Here is a 15,994-nt window from a genome sequence, read left to right as displayed (position 1 = left end):
AGGAGGTCTCCGATGCCACGGCTGGTCCCCGAAGCTGGGATGCTGCCGCAGGTCTCTCCTTGCCAGTAGCATCCGCTCCCCAGCCGACGCGGAGCGGCAGGAGCACGCTGCCTGGAACACCACGCAGAAGCACTCTGCGACGCCAAGCGAGGGTGGTTCAACTTGCCGAGCCGACACAGCAGAGCTCATGCCAGGCAGAGCCAAGCGGGTGGCTGGAGCAGCAGCAGGAGACACAAGCACACGGACATCCTCGGCAGTGCCATTCCAGCCTCCCACATGGAGGTCAGCTCTGCCGACGGACAGTCCCTAACCCGTCCTTGGCCTGGGCTCTCCAGCCAGAACCTGGAGACAAAATTCCCTTCTTCCACCGTCGTCTTGCCCACTAGAGACTATGGGCTTTGTGCACAGTGCCAAGGCCCACAGCAATACCTGGAGAAAATGACTAATATCCATTAAAATGGCTGTGCCCCAGCAGAACAGCTGGACCGGAGGAGGCTGATCAAAGGCTTCTGAAGACCAAACGTTTTGGTACTGAGTGGTTATTGACACACCTGCTGTTTGGACTTTCATCAAAGGCACATTTGTTTCTCAAACTTTTGTTAGCATGTGCAGCCAGAAGAGGAACTTTGAGCTGTCAGCAGCGCAGCATTTCTGTTCCCAAAAGCGACAAAAAAAAAAGAAAAAAAAATTGTTCCAAACCGAAGGAAAAATTCCCCAGGGATTTAGGTCGCTTTGTGTCTTAATCAGCTGTTCTCTAGAGTGGTACAAATGAGACAGTGAGAGTTGCCATTGCTTTATGCCTAACTGATGACAATCTAAGGAACCATTATAAACCACACTGCACGTAATTACGGTACATGGCTGTGTGCTAATCCCGTGACATTTCATCGCAATATGCTGCAGCAACAGCTGTAAACGACGCGGCAGCGCTGAGCACGCACAGTGTCCCTGGGCTGAGGTTAAACAGCTGACACTGAGCATCATCGTCCTCCTGTGATGTGACCCCCTGCGTGCAGGACCTGAGCCCACAGCCGATGTGCCGGGAAAGCCCTGCTGAGGCTCTGAGCATGGGGGGCCAACCCCGTGCACAGCTGCTGAGCCAAGCAGAGCCGGGCACAGAGCAGAACACCGCGGTACGGACACCGCCGGGGTGTAGAAATACAACCACATTTCAAGATGGAATGCACACGAAACATGCAAAAGCTTTTCACCATCGCTTTGTCTCCCTTAAGTGACCAAAGACCCTGGACCTTAAAATTCCCCTGCAAAGACCTGGCCAAAGTCGCGACAGTTGTGAGACCCCGGAGGGGCTGCCGTCAGCAGCGCTTCGGTGTCCGGGCTTGCCATGGCACAGCTGCTGTCTTGCCACCCTTCCCTTTCTGCAGTGAGAGTCAGTTTTGGGGAAATGCTTCCCTGCAGCTCTCTCTTTGGCTCCAAAAGATCTCAGGATAAAGCTTGACCAGGAGCTGAATCAGGGTGTCATCCCATCCCAGCCTGCAGTCCAGCAGGGTGAACCTGCCACGACCACTGATTCTCACCCCAGCACGGGTGCCCGGGCAGTCTCCCACTCTGCGATCCAGAGTCGCGCAGCAGGACACAGCCTGAGAGCCCGAGAAAGCGGAGCTCAGCCAGGGGACAGCAGAAGGCCCCAAGCTGGGGACAAAGTGGCCCAACACCTTTCCAGAGGCTCTCCTTTGAGTGCCCGCCAGGACACGGAGCCCCTCAGCGCAAGGAAGGTCCTTCATGACCTGGAAGCTGGAAGAGCTTTATTGCCTGCGTGTGTCCCGCAGCAAATCCAAAACGACAGATTCAGGTCCACCAGAACTCCTTTGGCTCCAGATGCTGGAGAGACTGGACAATACACGGATCCGTGTCCTCAGGAGGTCAGGTCACCAATTAAACCCACCTAGACCCAGTACGACCATGGAAGCCCATGTCATGCCCACTTTCTTTCTCAACTTGTCGTGCTGGTAACGACCGGCACACAAAAGGGAGCCTGGTCCGCACCCCAAAATGGCACCGGCTCGTTCCAAGCAGGCTCCGTGCGGGACACAGGGTCCGCAGCCACCTGCGTGAGCCCGGCTGCTTGGCACAGAGACCCCGCGCTGCCCGCCCGGGAATGCAGCAATCATGAAAGGAGCATTTCTTTGTTCCAGCTCCGCGGAATGACTGGGAAACTTCCTCCCTGAACCGCTCTGCTCCCGTCACTGCTGCTGCTGCTGCTGCTGCTGCTTCCATCAGCTCGTAACAAAGACAGAGATCTTTAACCCCTAAAACGTACCACACAGCCGTCACGAGCGCAGGCTGGACTGCCTGATCCGACGGACTTCTGAAATGGATTCTGAGATTCCTTTTCCAACGACTCCTATCGCTCTGTCCTTGCAGCTCAGAATCCTTTTAGCACGAACGTTCTGACCCGAGACCAGATTCAGAACTGAGCTCAAACAACTCTGAGCAAATGCTCGCGGACGTACACGAGGCTGAGTGCTGTGCGGGGAAGGGATGCAGCTCAGGTGGTGCTCGCCGTGCGCCCCGAACGCTGCGCTGTTACACAAATGGGCACATGCATTTCTTTGCACCAGTTACAAACACCATAGAAAACCAGAGCAATGCCAGAGACACTGGTGTGCTGGAATTTCCAGGCAATTGTTATTCCAAGGAACCAAGTGCTCTAGGACTGTATGTCTTAATGAAGGCTTTGAAAGGGCTTCTATGAACGGATCTCCTGGCATCCTGCCTTCAGGCTTCACTACAGTTTGCTGTCGTGTTGTCAAACACTGACCTGCTGCAGCGTAACAAACTGAACCGAACGAGCAGTGGCCTTAACCAGCATCTGCAGTCTCACCACGTACAAGTCACCCTGCAGGTTAACTTTATTTTTCCCATAGACATGGAAAATGTGCAGTTAATGTACAGTCACTGGAACTATCCCTTCTCTGTCCCTCTAGGATGCCATTTCGCAATGGACACGTATAATTAAAGACAATGCACAGCAGAGAGACAAATCACATCTCTCCCAAGCAACCGCCAGTGTAAGTGACTGTTCCGTTAGCGAGTCCACTGGACTGAAACAACAAGGGCTGTTACAGACAAGCTTCGGGATTTTACAATATGCAGACAGGAAGGAAAAATACATATTATCATCTTTGAAAAAGAAATAAGTATTAAAGCTGGAAAAAGCTGCCTAACCAATATGAGATGGAAACCTGGGGTCTGAAGGAAGAATACGTGACTGGACCTAGAAACGTGAACAGTAAGAAGAAGAAACAGGTGAGAAAAACAAGGATGGTTGAAACTATAGTTAAACGAAAAATTGTGTCAGATATGAGACCCAGTTATGATTCTCTCTTTATCTCTGAACGACGAGTGCACACATGTGAGACTATATGACTGTTAGTGAATGTATGGCATGTGCAGCAGGCTGTGCACATTGCACTGGTGTGACTTCAGCAAAGCAAAGATATTACAGCAACAAACACCTGCAAACACAGAACTACCAGCTTCTCAGTCATCCTGCAAAACAATGGAGAACGATAGAGTCAGGCTATGCCCTGATTTGAACTAGCTAAAAGCACATGCTTAGTTTCAGTGAAACGTAGGGAGAATACTGAATGCAGAAGGAAATGTTTCAATGGCAAAGACAGAAACTGCTGAAGCAAAATGTTTGTTAAGGAAAAGAGGCTGCATATTCTGAAAAAAGGCAAAAAATTAACAAAGTGACTTCAGAAACGTGGACTTACCAAAGAGGTATCTGCTCCTCAGCTCAGTCCCTGGTCGCTGTCCTCAGCCTGCTCGCACGCCCAATTAACACCAGCAGTGATCTGGCTGCCCGTTTCTATGGAGTTTGAGATGCTGATCCCTGACTATGCATGAGGCTACTGCAGCTGCACTGGAATAAGCTCCCAGGTCCGCAAAAAACGCACAAACATGATCAGCCTCCCTGTACTGCTTCAGAATGAACCAACCAACAGCAATTAGGCAGATGCAAACCTGCAACTATGCAGAGAGGTACTTACAAAGCTCCTAAACACAGGCACTCTCACAGCTCCGTAGGTGCGTTTTATTCCCTGGGACCATCACAGTGCCTACCCAGAGGCAGCTGGAGAGCCATAGATCCACACACAATACATAAGCAGAGACACATGTTCATAGACAGGCTATATAATCCATTTTTTCCTAGATTTATGCTGCTGGTTTTAACCTTATTTTAATATACTTTTGCAAACCTTCCTCTGGTAGCAAGGTTTGAACCTGACACCTTCAGGATCAGAGCACAAACCTCTTTTACTGGAGCTAAAGAGCTAATCTGCTGCACGTAGCCCTGGCTGGCTCTTTTCCTGCTGGGGGAGCAGATGCTCGCAGAGGAAAGCAAGATCTATTTTGCAAGTGCATTACTCCGTGATAAGAAAGATCTTTGCCCCAAGATGCCTGGCCTCTGGAGACGCAAGCTCCAGTGATTAATATTAGCTTTGCCTGGGTGGCTTTAAACATATTTACTGTTATATTTACTTAAAATACACTTGAATGAGGATTCAGGAAATTGCATTATTACAGCTGGTAAGTAAATTCGAGACTTGCCCATATTTCATAGGCAGTGGCTGTAGGCATCCCATGTCAGTGAAAGCGCATGTCATCAATTTTCCCATTAGTCAAACTATCATATCAAGGGATAATTTTTTTCCAGGAAAAATACTGCAGAACCCATTTCTCCATATAAAAATTATCTTTCTGCATCAATATTCCTGCGATGAAAAAAAAAACTATTGCACAAAAATTCACCCCTTTTTCTGCCTGTAGCAAGAACACTTATGTACTTGTGGGTTTAACAATGTAATAGCATTTGTGAAGTGCCAGGAGGGTGTTCAGCGCTGTACAAGATGTACTGCCTGCATCATGAAGTTTAAAAAGAACAGTTCACACAAAGGGCAAAACACTAAACGTGCTCCGAATTATTGTGGGATTGCAGCACAGAAGGACAGCTGACGAAGCGTCAGGAAACAGAAATTCACGTAAAGTCTCTTCTGGTTTTGCATTTTCCCCAGCTGTTCTTTGTCTTTCTCTCACTTCAGCTTCGATATCCCGCACTAGGAAAGCACCAGAGCATTTTGCTGCGGTGGGTCAGTGCCCAAGGAAGGGTTTGAGGAGAGAACACGCACTGTGCCGTGATCAGCGGGGACTGCTGCATGTTCAATCCTGTAGCGACTCCTAAAACACTGCGACACCTCTGCACATCACCCCTTACATCCTGCACCTACTCAACAGAGCAGCGAAGCTTTTTACAAACTCATACATTGAGGTGAGAAAAAACCCAACTTACGTTATTTAAAGAAAGTTGCAACAGGGTAGGTGCTGGAGCTAGAAATCAAATCCAGGGGTTTGCTCCTGGATGTGCTCTGATCCTGATGTAAATTCCCTCCCATACCCATGCACCATCCTTTCAAGTCAGCAAACATCCCGAGCCACATGCTCCAGTCACACTCCACCAGCTCTGCACATTCATTTCGGAATGACCATTTTGTTTTTAAATCCCGCTGTGGAGTCAACTTCCATCTGTGCCATCCCCTGCCTGGCACAACCGCCCAGGATGGGCTAACAGCCTCTGCCCGTAGCCAGACCCAGCGCTGTGCAGGGCACGCTGCAATGCCTGTACCCAGGGATGCTGGTGGGAGCTGTGCAGGGCACACCATGATGCCTGGTGCCCAGGGATGTTGGTGGGAGCCGTGCAGGACACGCTGCAATGCCTGTACCCAGGGATGCTGGCAGGGCTGGAGCCAAGCTGATCAGCAGAAGGACCGTGGGCTTTGTACCCTGGGGAGCAGCCCTGGGCCGGAGCGCTCAGGGGAGAGCTCGCTCCGCTGCGGGAGCGCGTGGCGGGCCCTGGGGAGTGGGGTCTGGCACTCTGTTTCCCAAAGACCCTGGAGCCTGTTGCTCGCCAAAAGCAGCTCCGCTCCCACGGGCACAAGGACCAGGTGACCCAGAGCGGCTCGCAGAGCCCAGCACGGCGCTCCCGTGGGAACCGGGCAGCGTGGGCTCTCCTGCGTCGTCTGCCAAACACTTTGCACCTCAGTAGGTCTTGTCCACAGATGGTCTGAGAGCTGTGTCCTCGGGCACTCGCCGCACCTCCAGGGCAAAGTGCCGTATCCGGTCGCTTATTGCACATCACCACAGCAGTAAATGTTGTCCCTATGTCGAAGGCATCGCCACTGGCTACAGCTTCTGCCTCCGTACTGGTCACACAGCATCACTGCACAACAGCTGGGGACTGGCAGGGAAGAGAGGTATCAGAGGGAGGGAGCTACAGGGGAAGATTTTAGCTCAGCACAACAAAAGGATGCTGCATCTTGCTCCATCTCAGGGCCCACAGCCAAGAGATCAGTGCTATTCCTGGCACCGCCGCGGGCCAAACTGCAGGGAGACGCTCACCCTCGCCTAGCCACTGACGCATCCGTACCAAAACCTTCCTCATCCAAATACTTCATTTTTCTGACATACTCAGCTGCTGGATTACCAGCCAGCAGCAGCCTGCAGCGCTCTTTTGTTGGGCGTACCGTAACGTACGGCATACTGGAGAAGCACTGCAGCTCTATTTCTCTTACTGACTTTAAGTAGGAGAACCAGCTGTTACATAACCCGAACTACAGCGAGTCGAGGAGCAGCTACACTTTACACAGCAGCACTTTTCCACATTCGGTTCATAATGTTTTTAAAAAAATGATCACTGCATAAAACCATATTCTGACATATTCTTACATAAACTACTCAGTAATACTTTTATATTCACAGCTTTTTCCCCCAGTCGGATGCAGCTCAAGAAGGCCAGCGATACCTGGCTTGTTTCTTTGCAACTCCACCGAACCTGCAGAAGATACTGCTCTCCATCAATGCATGAAACACTGGGAAAAAACCAAACCACCTCCCAGGGTCTGGTGGCAGAGCTGTGCAGAAGCAGCCGTGGCTCCTGGCTTGGCAGCGTCAGAGTGCGTCCATCCGCCTGCTCGCCAACGACACGAACCGCACCGAGGGGCTCGACAAGCCGAGCTGATTCAGCCATCAGCTAATAGATTTGTCCAGGATGCAACAAACCGACAGAGAAGCCGTTGGCTTCATGTGATGATGACAAATAGGGCCAATTTTGCTCCAGCAAACGTTGCAACCAGGTTTCCAAGGCTGTGCTGTCCAGCATGGGTGCCCGTTGGCAGGACCCGGTACTCACGCAGCACAGCTCCTCTGGCTCTCCCGTCGGTACCGAGACGGCACCTGTCCCAAAGCCGTGTCACTGCTCACCTTTGCCCATCCTCACTTTTTATTTGTGTATCTTTATGAGGAAGGACTCACCGGATCTGAACATAAGACTCCAGGTAGCCAACATCAAATTTGCTTAATGTAAGTCTTTAGAGTAAAATGGACAAAGCACAATGCAGATAATTAAATAAACATCCAGGCACTAATGGGAAAGGTATCTTATCACCATAACTGTTACGATAGTTAACGCTTAATGCAAAAAGATTTGCTTCCTTTGCTGGAGCAGTTTTACACCCAGACATTTGAGATATATTAGCACCCGTTGGGCCCAGTGTCCTCCGTGCTGTCTAGACATAAAAATGGGCCCAGTCGTGCAGAGCAGAAACAACAGTAATAGCTGTTAATGCACCCAGTGCAGTCAGTCAGCTCAGGATGACTCGCCCAGGGCACTGGGGCAGAGGCTGACACTTAAACCAGACAAATGTTTGGGATGTTAAAGGCTTATGATGATGTGAGCGCGCCCTGAAGATGAGGTCCTGAACAGGCTGCACAAGCAAATGCGAGGCAACTGTCTGTCCTATCGAGGTGGACAGAACAAGAGCAGTAGAGGTATCTCTGCTGCAGAGAGTCAGAAAAACGTTAATTTTGGTACCAAGGTAAAAATTGATGAAGCAATTCAGTAAGTTATTTGCAAGAGAGAAAACAGCTGCACTGGATGCAATGCATAAGGACAGTACCAGCAGTGGTAAGGGGGCTGCAGCAGAAGCAGGTGTAAAGCAAAAGCATTTTAAGGTAACGATTAAGTTACAAGCAGAGCGGGATGTGAAATCAAAGTGTTAGGATGGACACGCTGGCACAACAGTGATGGGAGCACCACTGCAAACAAGCAGATGGCAGAGGCCCAGTGAAACCAGAGAGCTGCCAGCATATCCTGGGTGCCAGTCGTGCCCTGAGTGCCTGTGGTGCCCTGGGTGCCAGTCGTGCCCTGACACAAGACGCTGGCAGAGAGAGGCAGGAGGAACTGGAGCAAGGTGACAGAGAAAGCCTTGGTCAGGGATTGACGGGCTGCTGTGATGCACCTGGGCTCTGCACAGGTGTCCTCAGAAGAAAATAAAAGTTTCTGAAAACTTGTGCTGTGAAATCAGGCTGGGCTGGTAGATCCTTATCTACAGAATGCTTAAAAGAAGCACTGGGCACAAACGTTCCAGTACCCAAACAACTTAGAGCATGTTTCCAATAATGCTAACAAGCCCGGGATTTTCTTTTTACCCCTCAGCGGGTGAGCCCGGGATGCCAGCTCCCGCCGCCAGTGACTTCTGCAGCGACAGCAGCAGACGAGCTCTCTGGAACCAGATGCTGTGAGCAGAAGTGCCCAGGAAATGAACCGCTTTGCAACAAGAAATGATCCCTCTGCTCTTCGAGCAGTACGCTCGCTCTTGCTTCACCGCGGACAGGCCAGCGTGGCTCCCCAGCTCCACGAGCTGACGGGGAGCAGCTTCAGGCACTTCTTAGGGACAGTAAAACAAGTGCATGGAAGCACGTTAAGATCCCTTACTGGTGACCAAAAATCCACACAAGTCCTTCCTTCCCTCAACCCAGGATAACAGCAATCCGTTCCTGTCAGCTCAGTTACTTAAATAGGCTTTTTACTGCTTTTGTTTGCTTTGTACAGGACAGGAGTCTGTGTTGTTAAACTGCGTCTCATTAACCACCTCCTCGCCAGTGCGTCCCTGTAACACCCGCCTGTCCCCTCCGTGCAGCTCTCCCCACCAGGCTACACCGTTTGGCATCACAGGCGAGGCAGCCCTCGCACCCAAAACTCCACAGTGGGACACGTGTAAAGGAAAATAACCACTCGTGCCCAGATGCGTGCCCAGACCGACCTCGCCGAGTCCGACACTTGCCAACATTTCCCTCCCCTCGCGAGAGCCCTCCTGCCTTCCTCCGCCGTCGGCCGCCGCGCACCGGTCACGCAGACGGGACCAGAGTACTGTACCTGGCTCGGAGACAATCAGGCTCTGGTCGGGAGGCAGCAGGAGGAATTCCCTGCAAGTGTCCAGGTCCAGGCCAGGCAGGCTTTTCTTCTGGCACAGCTCGGTGACAATGCCAACTGCCTTCTGACAGCGGCTGGCATCCTTGGTGCCGCTCATCGCCCACACTGCATCCTCCGCTGTCCCCTCTGCTGTCTAAGAAGGCCAAACTAGGACAAGAGGGTTTGCTTGTGTTTAATCACACCAAGCTTCGCACCAGTTCCACCCCCTGGCATGGCAGCACCCTGAGGACACCCGGTGCCAGCGATGCTCCAGCCCTACAAACGCTCCTCGGCGTTCCGACGGCGGAGCCGGGGTCAGCCTGCGGAGCCGCAGTCCTGCCAGTGTTCCCGGAGCCTTATTGCCTCTGAGATCAGATATCTGGTTACTGCCAAGGCGTGTTCCAGACAAAGAACCTCCTACCAAATTCAGTTTGTGCCCTCCATAGACGTCGTTAAAGCTGCAGCCCAGATAATTCTTTTTAACCCTTTCATCGCTGCCCCCTTCTCTGTTCTCCAGGTGCAGACTTTCAAATCCCAGTCCCAGCACAATTCTGCAAAAAAAGTCAATGCTGAAATCTTCTGGCTGAGGATGGCACATCCTCAGACCGGAGAAACGAGAGTGCTCCCACAGACACTGCACACACTGCTTACAGCTGCCAAAAGCAACATAAGAAAAGCAGCAGGTTTTATTGATTTGTTTGTGCTGGTCCTAACACAACAGGCTGCAGATGGCAACAGAGATTGAGAATGCCATTATATTTCATAATTAGATTTTAAAAAAAAAATAAAATTCTGCAGTATTTTTTTATTCCTATTGTAATTTAGCAGACAGGTCATGCCACATGACAGTGCTGCACTTTTGAACAGGGAATATATTTGACAGGCATGGGAAAAGAAGCAATTGTATAATAGGCAATTAAAATCATGTGCAACAGAAAGATTTCTTGCAGCTTCTGGAGCAGAGAAGACAGTACAAATACAACGAGCATGCTGGAGAGCCAGGGCTAGAGCTACACAGGTCCCTCAGGCCCACAGCACAACAGAGGATGTTTAGATTTATGCCAATGTGGGGTTTTTTGTCTGTTCAGTACTTGCTGAAGATAAAAAACCAACCACCAAACAACCAAACCCTTAGAAAAAGGTTAACGCCCAATTGAGACCTTGTAACACAGAAATCAATAACAAAATTAAATTATTTGGAAAATGCTAATTTTATTCCAAAGGCAATACCAAGAACTTTTTACTTTTAAATCTAAAGTCACCTTGGGTCGATTATTCACCTTCATTTAGGTGTCAGAGGACTCCAGCCTTGCTGAGTGACAATAACAGGACACCCTGGTGTTGGCGTCCATAGTCTCAACAAACAGTTCTTCAGAACACAAAACCAGACTTTTTTTGCACCTTGTAACTTTGAATTTATGTCACATGCACTGTTGATTGTGCAACATAGAAGGCTGGAAGACAGCCGGAGAGCAGCTGCCATGTCTGGCACTCCAAGCACAGCTTTTCCCAGGCAGGGCCCCTCTCTCCTGCTGCTCCTCGGCCACGCACACATGCACACACGCAGACATGCACACACACACACACACACACACTGACATACACAGTTTTGCCTCTCATCTCCCACCGGGCAGCCCCACTTTGCCACCAGGAGCTGCAGAGGGAAAGCTCTGGAGGAGCCAGACCCCTGTCCCCTGGCGCTGCAGCTCCCACCACCCTCCAGCTCCCCCCACAGCTGCCCACTCCTGGCCACAGACCCCATGGTCAGGGGGCACGAGCCCGGAGCCGACGCACAGTGCGGCTCCCGGGCTGCTGCAGAGCATCTTTTCGCCGATCTCCTCCGACCGAGCTCCTGCTTAGAGCCCAAACGACCGCCCAAGCCGCGTTTGCACCCTCCGACGTGAAGAGCGGAGGCACGTGCCCCCGCACCGCCGGGGGCCCGGGCAGAGCTGATGGGCCCTGCAGGGGTGCCACAGCGTTGCATCGCCCATCGCGCCCCGGCGCTCCGGCCCGGCAGGCTTTCCCTGCAGCTGCCTCCACGCGGCACCCAGCACAGTGTGGGGCGCGCCCCTCACCCAGTAGCGGTCACCTCCTCCCTGTCCAGCGCCCAGTTTACACCTGGAGAGGCAGAACGAAGGGCGACGTGGAAAAGGCTGCAGCTGCAGCCCGTCCAGAAGGGCTGAGGTTGGGCAAACGCTGGGGAAAAGCGGCTCAGCAGCCCCGGATGGCACAGAGAGACGTGGCACACGCGGCGGCGCAGCCCTGGAGGTACCGTTGAACCAACCCCTGCAGCCGAGGGCACGACACGAACGGAAGCGCTGGCTGCGGTGTGCCCCGGTCGGAGGGCTGTGCGTGCCGCTCCGTAACCCAGACCGAGAGCCACAAAATCCGTAAAAAGCCCAGAGGGAGCACATGGAGAAAGGATGCGACTTCCCCTTCAGTAAAGCAGAAGACAAACACCAAAGACAACATCACCACTAACATCTGAGGAGCTGGGAAGTTTTGTTCCGCGCCGCAATCGGATTAAAGAGAACACGTTCAATACGTGTCTGATTGTGGCTATTTACGTTTGGAGCCCGGCCATGGCTACCTGCACCTACGACTTTTTGTTTTCTGTTCAACATATCTGGTCACACTTAGGGGACGCGTGTTACTACGGTGGAATCACAAATATATTTGTCCAGTTGAGATAGAACATGATATTAATTTAATTTGTATAAGGACATATTTGAAGTTGGTTTTTATTTTTAACAATAATCAAGTCTGGAGAGGGAGCAGCAGCATTTATTTAAGCCAGTTCTAACTAATAGTATGATATTGTTTACTCTCTCAGCTAACATGACAATTGGAAACAGCTCAGAAATTATTCGGAGCCTCTTGCCAGGGAAAACGGCACTGATCTGGAGCCTTTGGCAACATCAATGTGCCATCTGTGTATAAACAATGTATTGCTGTGCACCTTCACACGCTGCTCTGAAGCGCAGATCTGTGCACGCAGAGAGCAAAACCGACATCCTCACCCCAGTGCTACGTGCACGGAGCGGAGGAGATGACCCTGCTCTGCTTGGCATCATGGAGACAGAGCTTTAAGAATTAGTTTTAACCAATACTAGTAACAGCAACAGAGCTCGAACTAACTCTATTAAAAAATATTTAAACAAGCTCTGCACTAAGTATTAAATCTGTACCCGACTGTGTGCGGTGCAGAGCTGCCAGACCGCAGCAGCCTCCTGCCTCTGCCCCGGGGAGCACGCGGAGCAGCCAGATCGTGGCATTTCAGCTGGTAAGAGAGCAGCACAAAAAGCAGCACCTCCCATGGGGACAGGGCAGTCAGGCTGAGCTGCGTTTTACCCAGAGCAATGATTTACGCTTTTCTGCATAAAAAGCAGAGATTGCTCCTCTGTTCATCTCCAGCAGAAACGTTCACCAATGCAAAGGTCTCCAAGACCCTGGTCCCTCATCCTGCTTAGCAATAAAACTTGCCAAGGCTCCGTTTACTGGGCAAAGCCATACAGAAACACGAGGGGAATGCTGGTTCCCCATTCGTGTGTACCCAGTCTCTCCTGGCTGCACAGTGACTGCTCATTCCCTGGACAAGCTTTCTTGGGAGCAGTTATTCAATCCTAAACACGCCTCTCCTTGAATAATCTGGCAACACAAGGAAGAGGGAAGGAAAAATAATCCTGAATGTGTAGCCTAAAGTGACAGTCCCCGGGCTGCACTGCAAACACACTCTGAGCTGTGAAGTTTAAAGATAAACAATTAATTCACTTCCTCAGCACAGACGTGACGAACCTCCCTGGCAAAAAGGGCCACCGCGGCAAAGGGTGAGCAGCACCTGCTGCAAGCGCCTGTCCTAACACGTCGGAGAGGTGGTGCTGTGCAGTGCTAGTTTAATTGTTTTCAAGGCAAGAAAACGTGGCTCAGTGTCCTGAAAACCACTGACTTCAAGGGGCATTGCAGCTCATTGCACAAAAAAATGGACACTGAAGACAGACTTCTTTGGAGCTGAGTGCAGCCAGGGAAGCAGCTTTCTGGGGGAAGGACTACCATTGAAAATTGTGATGGGACTTCTGAAATATATTTTATTGACCTGGAATTTTGCATATCCTCAAGGTGAACAGTCATGGTATGATTTGACAGGACTGGAAGCTCTAAAAAGCCATTTCTACGTCAGCAGCATCAGATGGCTGAGAGACATCAGATGAGATGATGGTATCGCAGGGATGTGGCTGTGAGTACTGCAGCTATCAGCCATGTCCAAAAGCCATTAGCTAAATAGCTTGAGGAACTCTGACCTTCCATTCTCCAAGCATCTGCCTTGAACACAAGGCACAGTTTCAATAAAATTAACGAAGTGAGAGCCCAGGGCCCACACTGGGGCAGCTGTCTGAGGACCTGACATCTCGGCTGCATCCAAGCCAAGAGGGCTGAGCAAGGCACAAGCCTGGTGGGCACCGTCCCTGTGACACACGCTGCCGCAACGGCCCATCGGCCCTATGTCAGTTGGACAAATTAGGGTTATTTAGGACCTAAATTTTAGGAAGATTTTGGCAGCAAATCCTGTTACCCAAACATGGTACCGCCCCACAGGAGTGAGCATCAGGCTGGGATTAGACCTTTTCCTCAACCTGATTTATAAAGTGAGTCACTGTCTCCCCCCAGGTCAAAAGCATGTTTCTGTCATCGTACAAAACCCTAAAACGTGGTTGTGGTCTGGTACACAGCTATTAGAAGGATTAAGCTGACCTTTGCGTAAATGTTAACACATCCTTTGAGAAGAGGTTAGAAACTGCTGCTTTTAGGGTCTCATTTCAACCCTCTGTGCTGCGGACATTATTACCAGTATCACTGCATAATTTGTTTCAAAAAGACTGCACTTTCCTCGAAGGCCAAAGAAATGCTGGTGTCAGAACCCAGAAGAGAGATTAACATTTGTCTTCAGTAATAAAGTGCTACAGATTCCCAAGAAGCCTTTGCTCTCATGCACTCCTCAGCCACTGCAATTTAGGAAAGCAGATGGTGGCCCTTTTTCAGCATAATTGCAGTAGTCTCCAGGACTTCCCTGGTGGCATTAAGTGTTTCCAGAGCAGAAGAGGGTTTGGTCGGTGATTTCCATCAGCCTCCAGAGAGCACCACACAACTGCAGGATCTGCTTCCCCCCATACCGACGCATCCCATCCACTGACCGTCCACGTGGCACTTTCCAACCCACGTATGCACACTGCAGCCATCAGGTGGGCAGTCTTTAGATTTGAAACAGCCCTGGACCACACTGCGTACGGCTTTATCTCAGCACAGTTCACATCAGGAAAGGCAATAACTAGACACTAAAAGAGACGGATAAAAGAATCTGGAAAAATCCCATGTGTCTGCACAGCACAGCAAGAGACTGAGAACATCCATCTGCAACTACCTTTCTCCTGCACTGTAGGCAATAACACCTGGCAGAGCACAGGAGGCTGCAAGCCCAACCCTCCTTGGAATTAGCACAGGCTTTAAATCACAACTACTTTCATGGAAACAGAAAAGCAAAGCAGAATATATTTAATCTCAACCTTCAGGAAGAAACAAGTTAAGTTGATATCTGTAATGGAAAATAAGGAGTTATAAACTGGTTTCCCTCCACCTCCTCCCAGTGTGTTTACAAAGTATTTGCTGTATTTTAGTTATTTTTATCCTTCCCAGTGGAAATACAAGTAATAAAAATAGTAGTATTTCTATAACAGAGAAAACAAAAACAATGGCTCACAATTGTGTCTCAGAGAAAAAACGCTGCAGTGCTTTTACTTCAGGAGAAAATGAACATGTGAAAAGAAACCTGAGAACTCTTTGATTAACCTGCTCCATCAGCACCACACAACCGCGGGACCTGCTTCCGCCCGTACCACTTCCCATCCGCACCCAAAGGACACAAGTGGTCATCTCTCAAATGGCACTTTCCAGGCGGGTGCAGTCCCCGCTCCCAGAATGCTGCCAGTCCACATTGTCACCCCGAATCATCGCCCCCATCGTCACCCCGTATCATCGCCCCACATCGTTGCCCCGGCAGGTGCGGCTCAGCCTCCGCTGGCAGACGCAGGGGGGCTGCAGCTGCTGCCAGCTGTGCCCGGCACAGTCATTGCCAGCTTTCCCCGCGCAACGTGTCAGCATCGCCCGCAGCTCTGTGCTCGCACATCCAGGCCGTGCGCACGGCGCTGCACTGAGGCTGAGAGATGAACGGGGTCGAAGTCCCCAGGTAACCACCTTCTCCTCAGACCCCAGCAGCGACCCCGGGGCACAAGGCAGCACGGGCAGATCTCGGGGCCCCACCGTGCCTCGCTCCCGCCAGCGACCGCTCCTCCGCGGGGACCTCTCACACCTGCAGGACTCAAAGCCAAGTTTGCCTGAAAATTTCTTCCCAAGACAAAACTATCTGCTCACTCATTGAGACCAGCACGTAGACGGCTGTGTAAGAGCACCACCTGGTGACACATCTCGTATAAGAGATTTTATAGAAGGAACGGTTAATTTACAAATTCTTAGCAGAATGATGCATAACTCACAGTTCGTGATCTCTGCTCTCACGCAGGGCATGCGCCCCGCTACAGAAGGCTGATGGTTCACAGGCCGCTCTGTGCTTCCCGACACTGCTGCTGCAGTTCTCTGAATTACATGCACCTTCCCTGTTGTGTTGAGCTGATTAAACCTCAGCTCATCGGATAACCTGTCTTCATTTAG

At 50.9% G+C, this 15,994-nt stretch overlaps 1 protein-coding gene across 1 annotated transcript in view; it reads right to left on the bottom strand.

Moving 5' to 3' along the window:
- The window catches only part of SYT6 (synaptotagmin 6), a 30,846-nt gene extending 21,454 nt beyond the window's left edge, over positions 1-9,392 (bottom strand). The window contains exon 1 of the mRNA XM_009981398.2: positions 9,239-9,392. Coding sequence (XP_009979700.2) covers positions 9,239-9,392 — 154 coding nt within the window. The remainder of the gene's footprint in view (positions 1-9,238) is intronic.
- Between the last annotated feature and the right edge of the window lie 6,602 nt (positions 9,393-15,994).

This window comes from Tauraco erythrolophus, chromosome 27 (genome assembly GCF_009769465.1).
Source record: "Tauraco erythrolophus isolate bTauEry1 chromosome 27, bTauEry1.pri, whole genome shotgun sequence".
NCBI classification, from domain to species: Eukaryota; Metazoa; Chordata; class Aves; order Musophagiformes; family Musophagidae; genus Tauraco; species Tauraco erythrolophus.
This window is presented reverse-complemented; position numbering and strand designations above follow the sequence as displayed.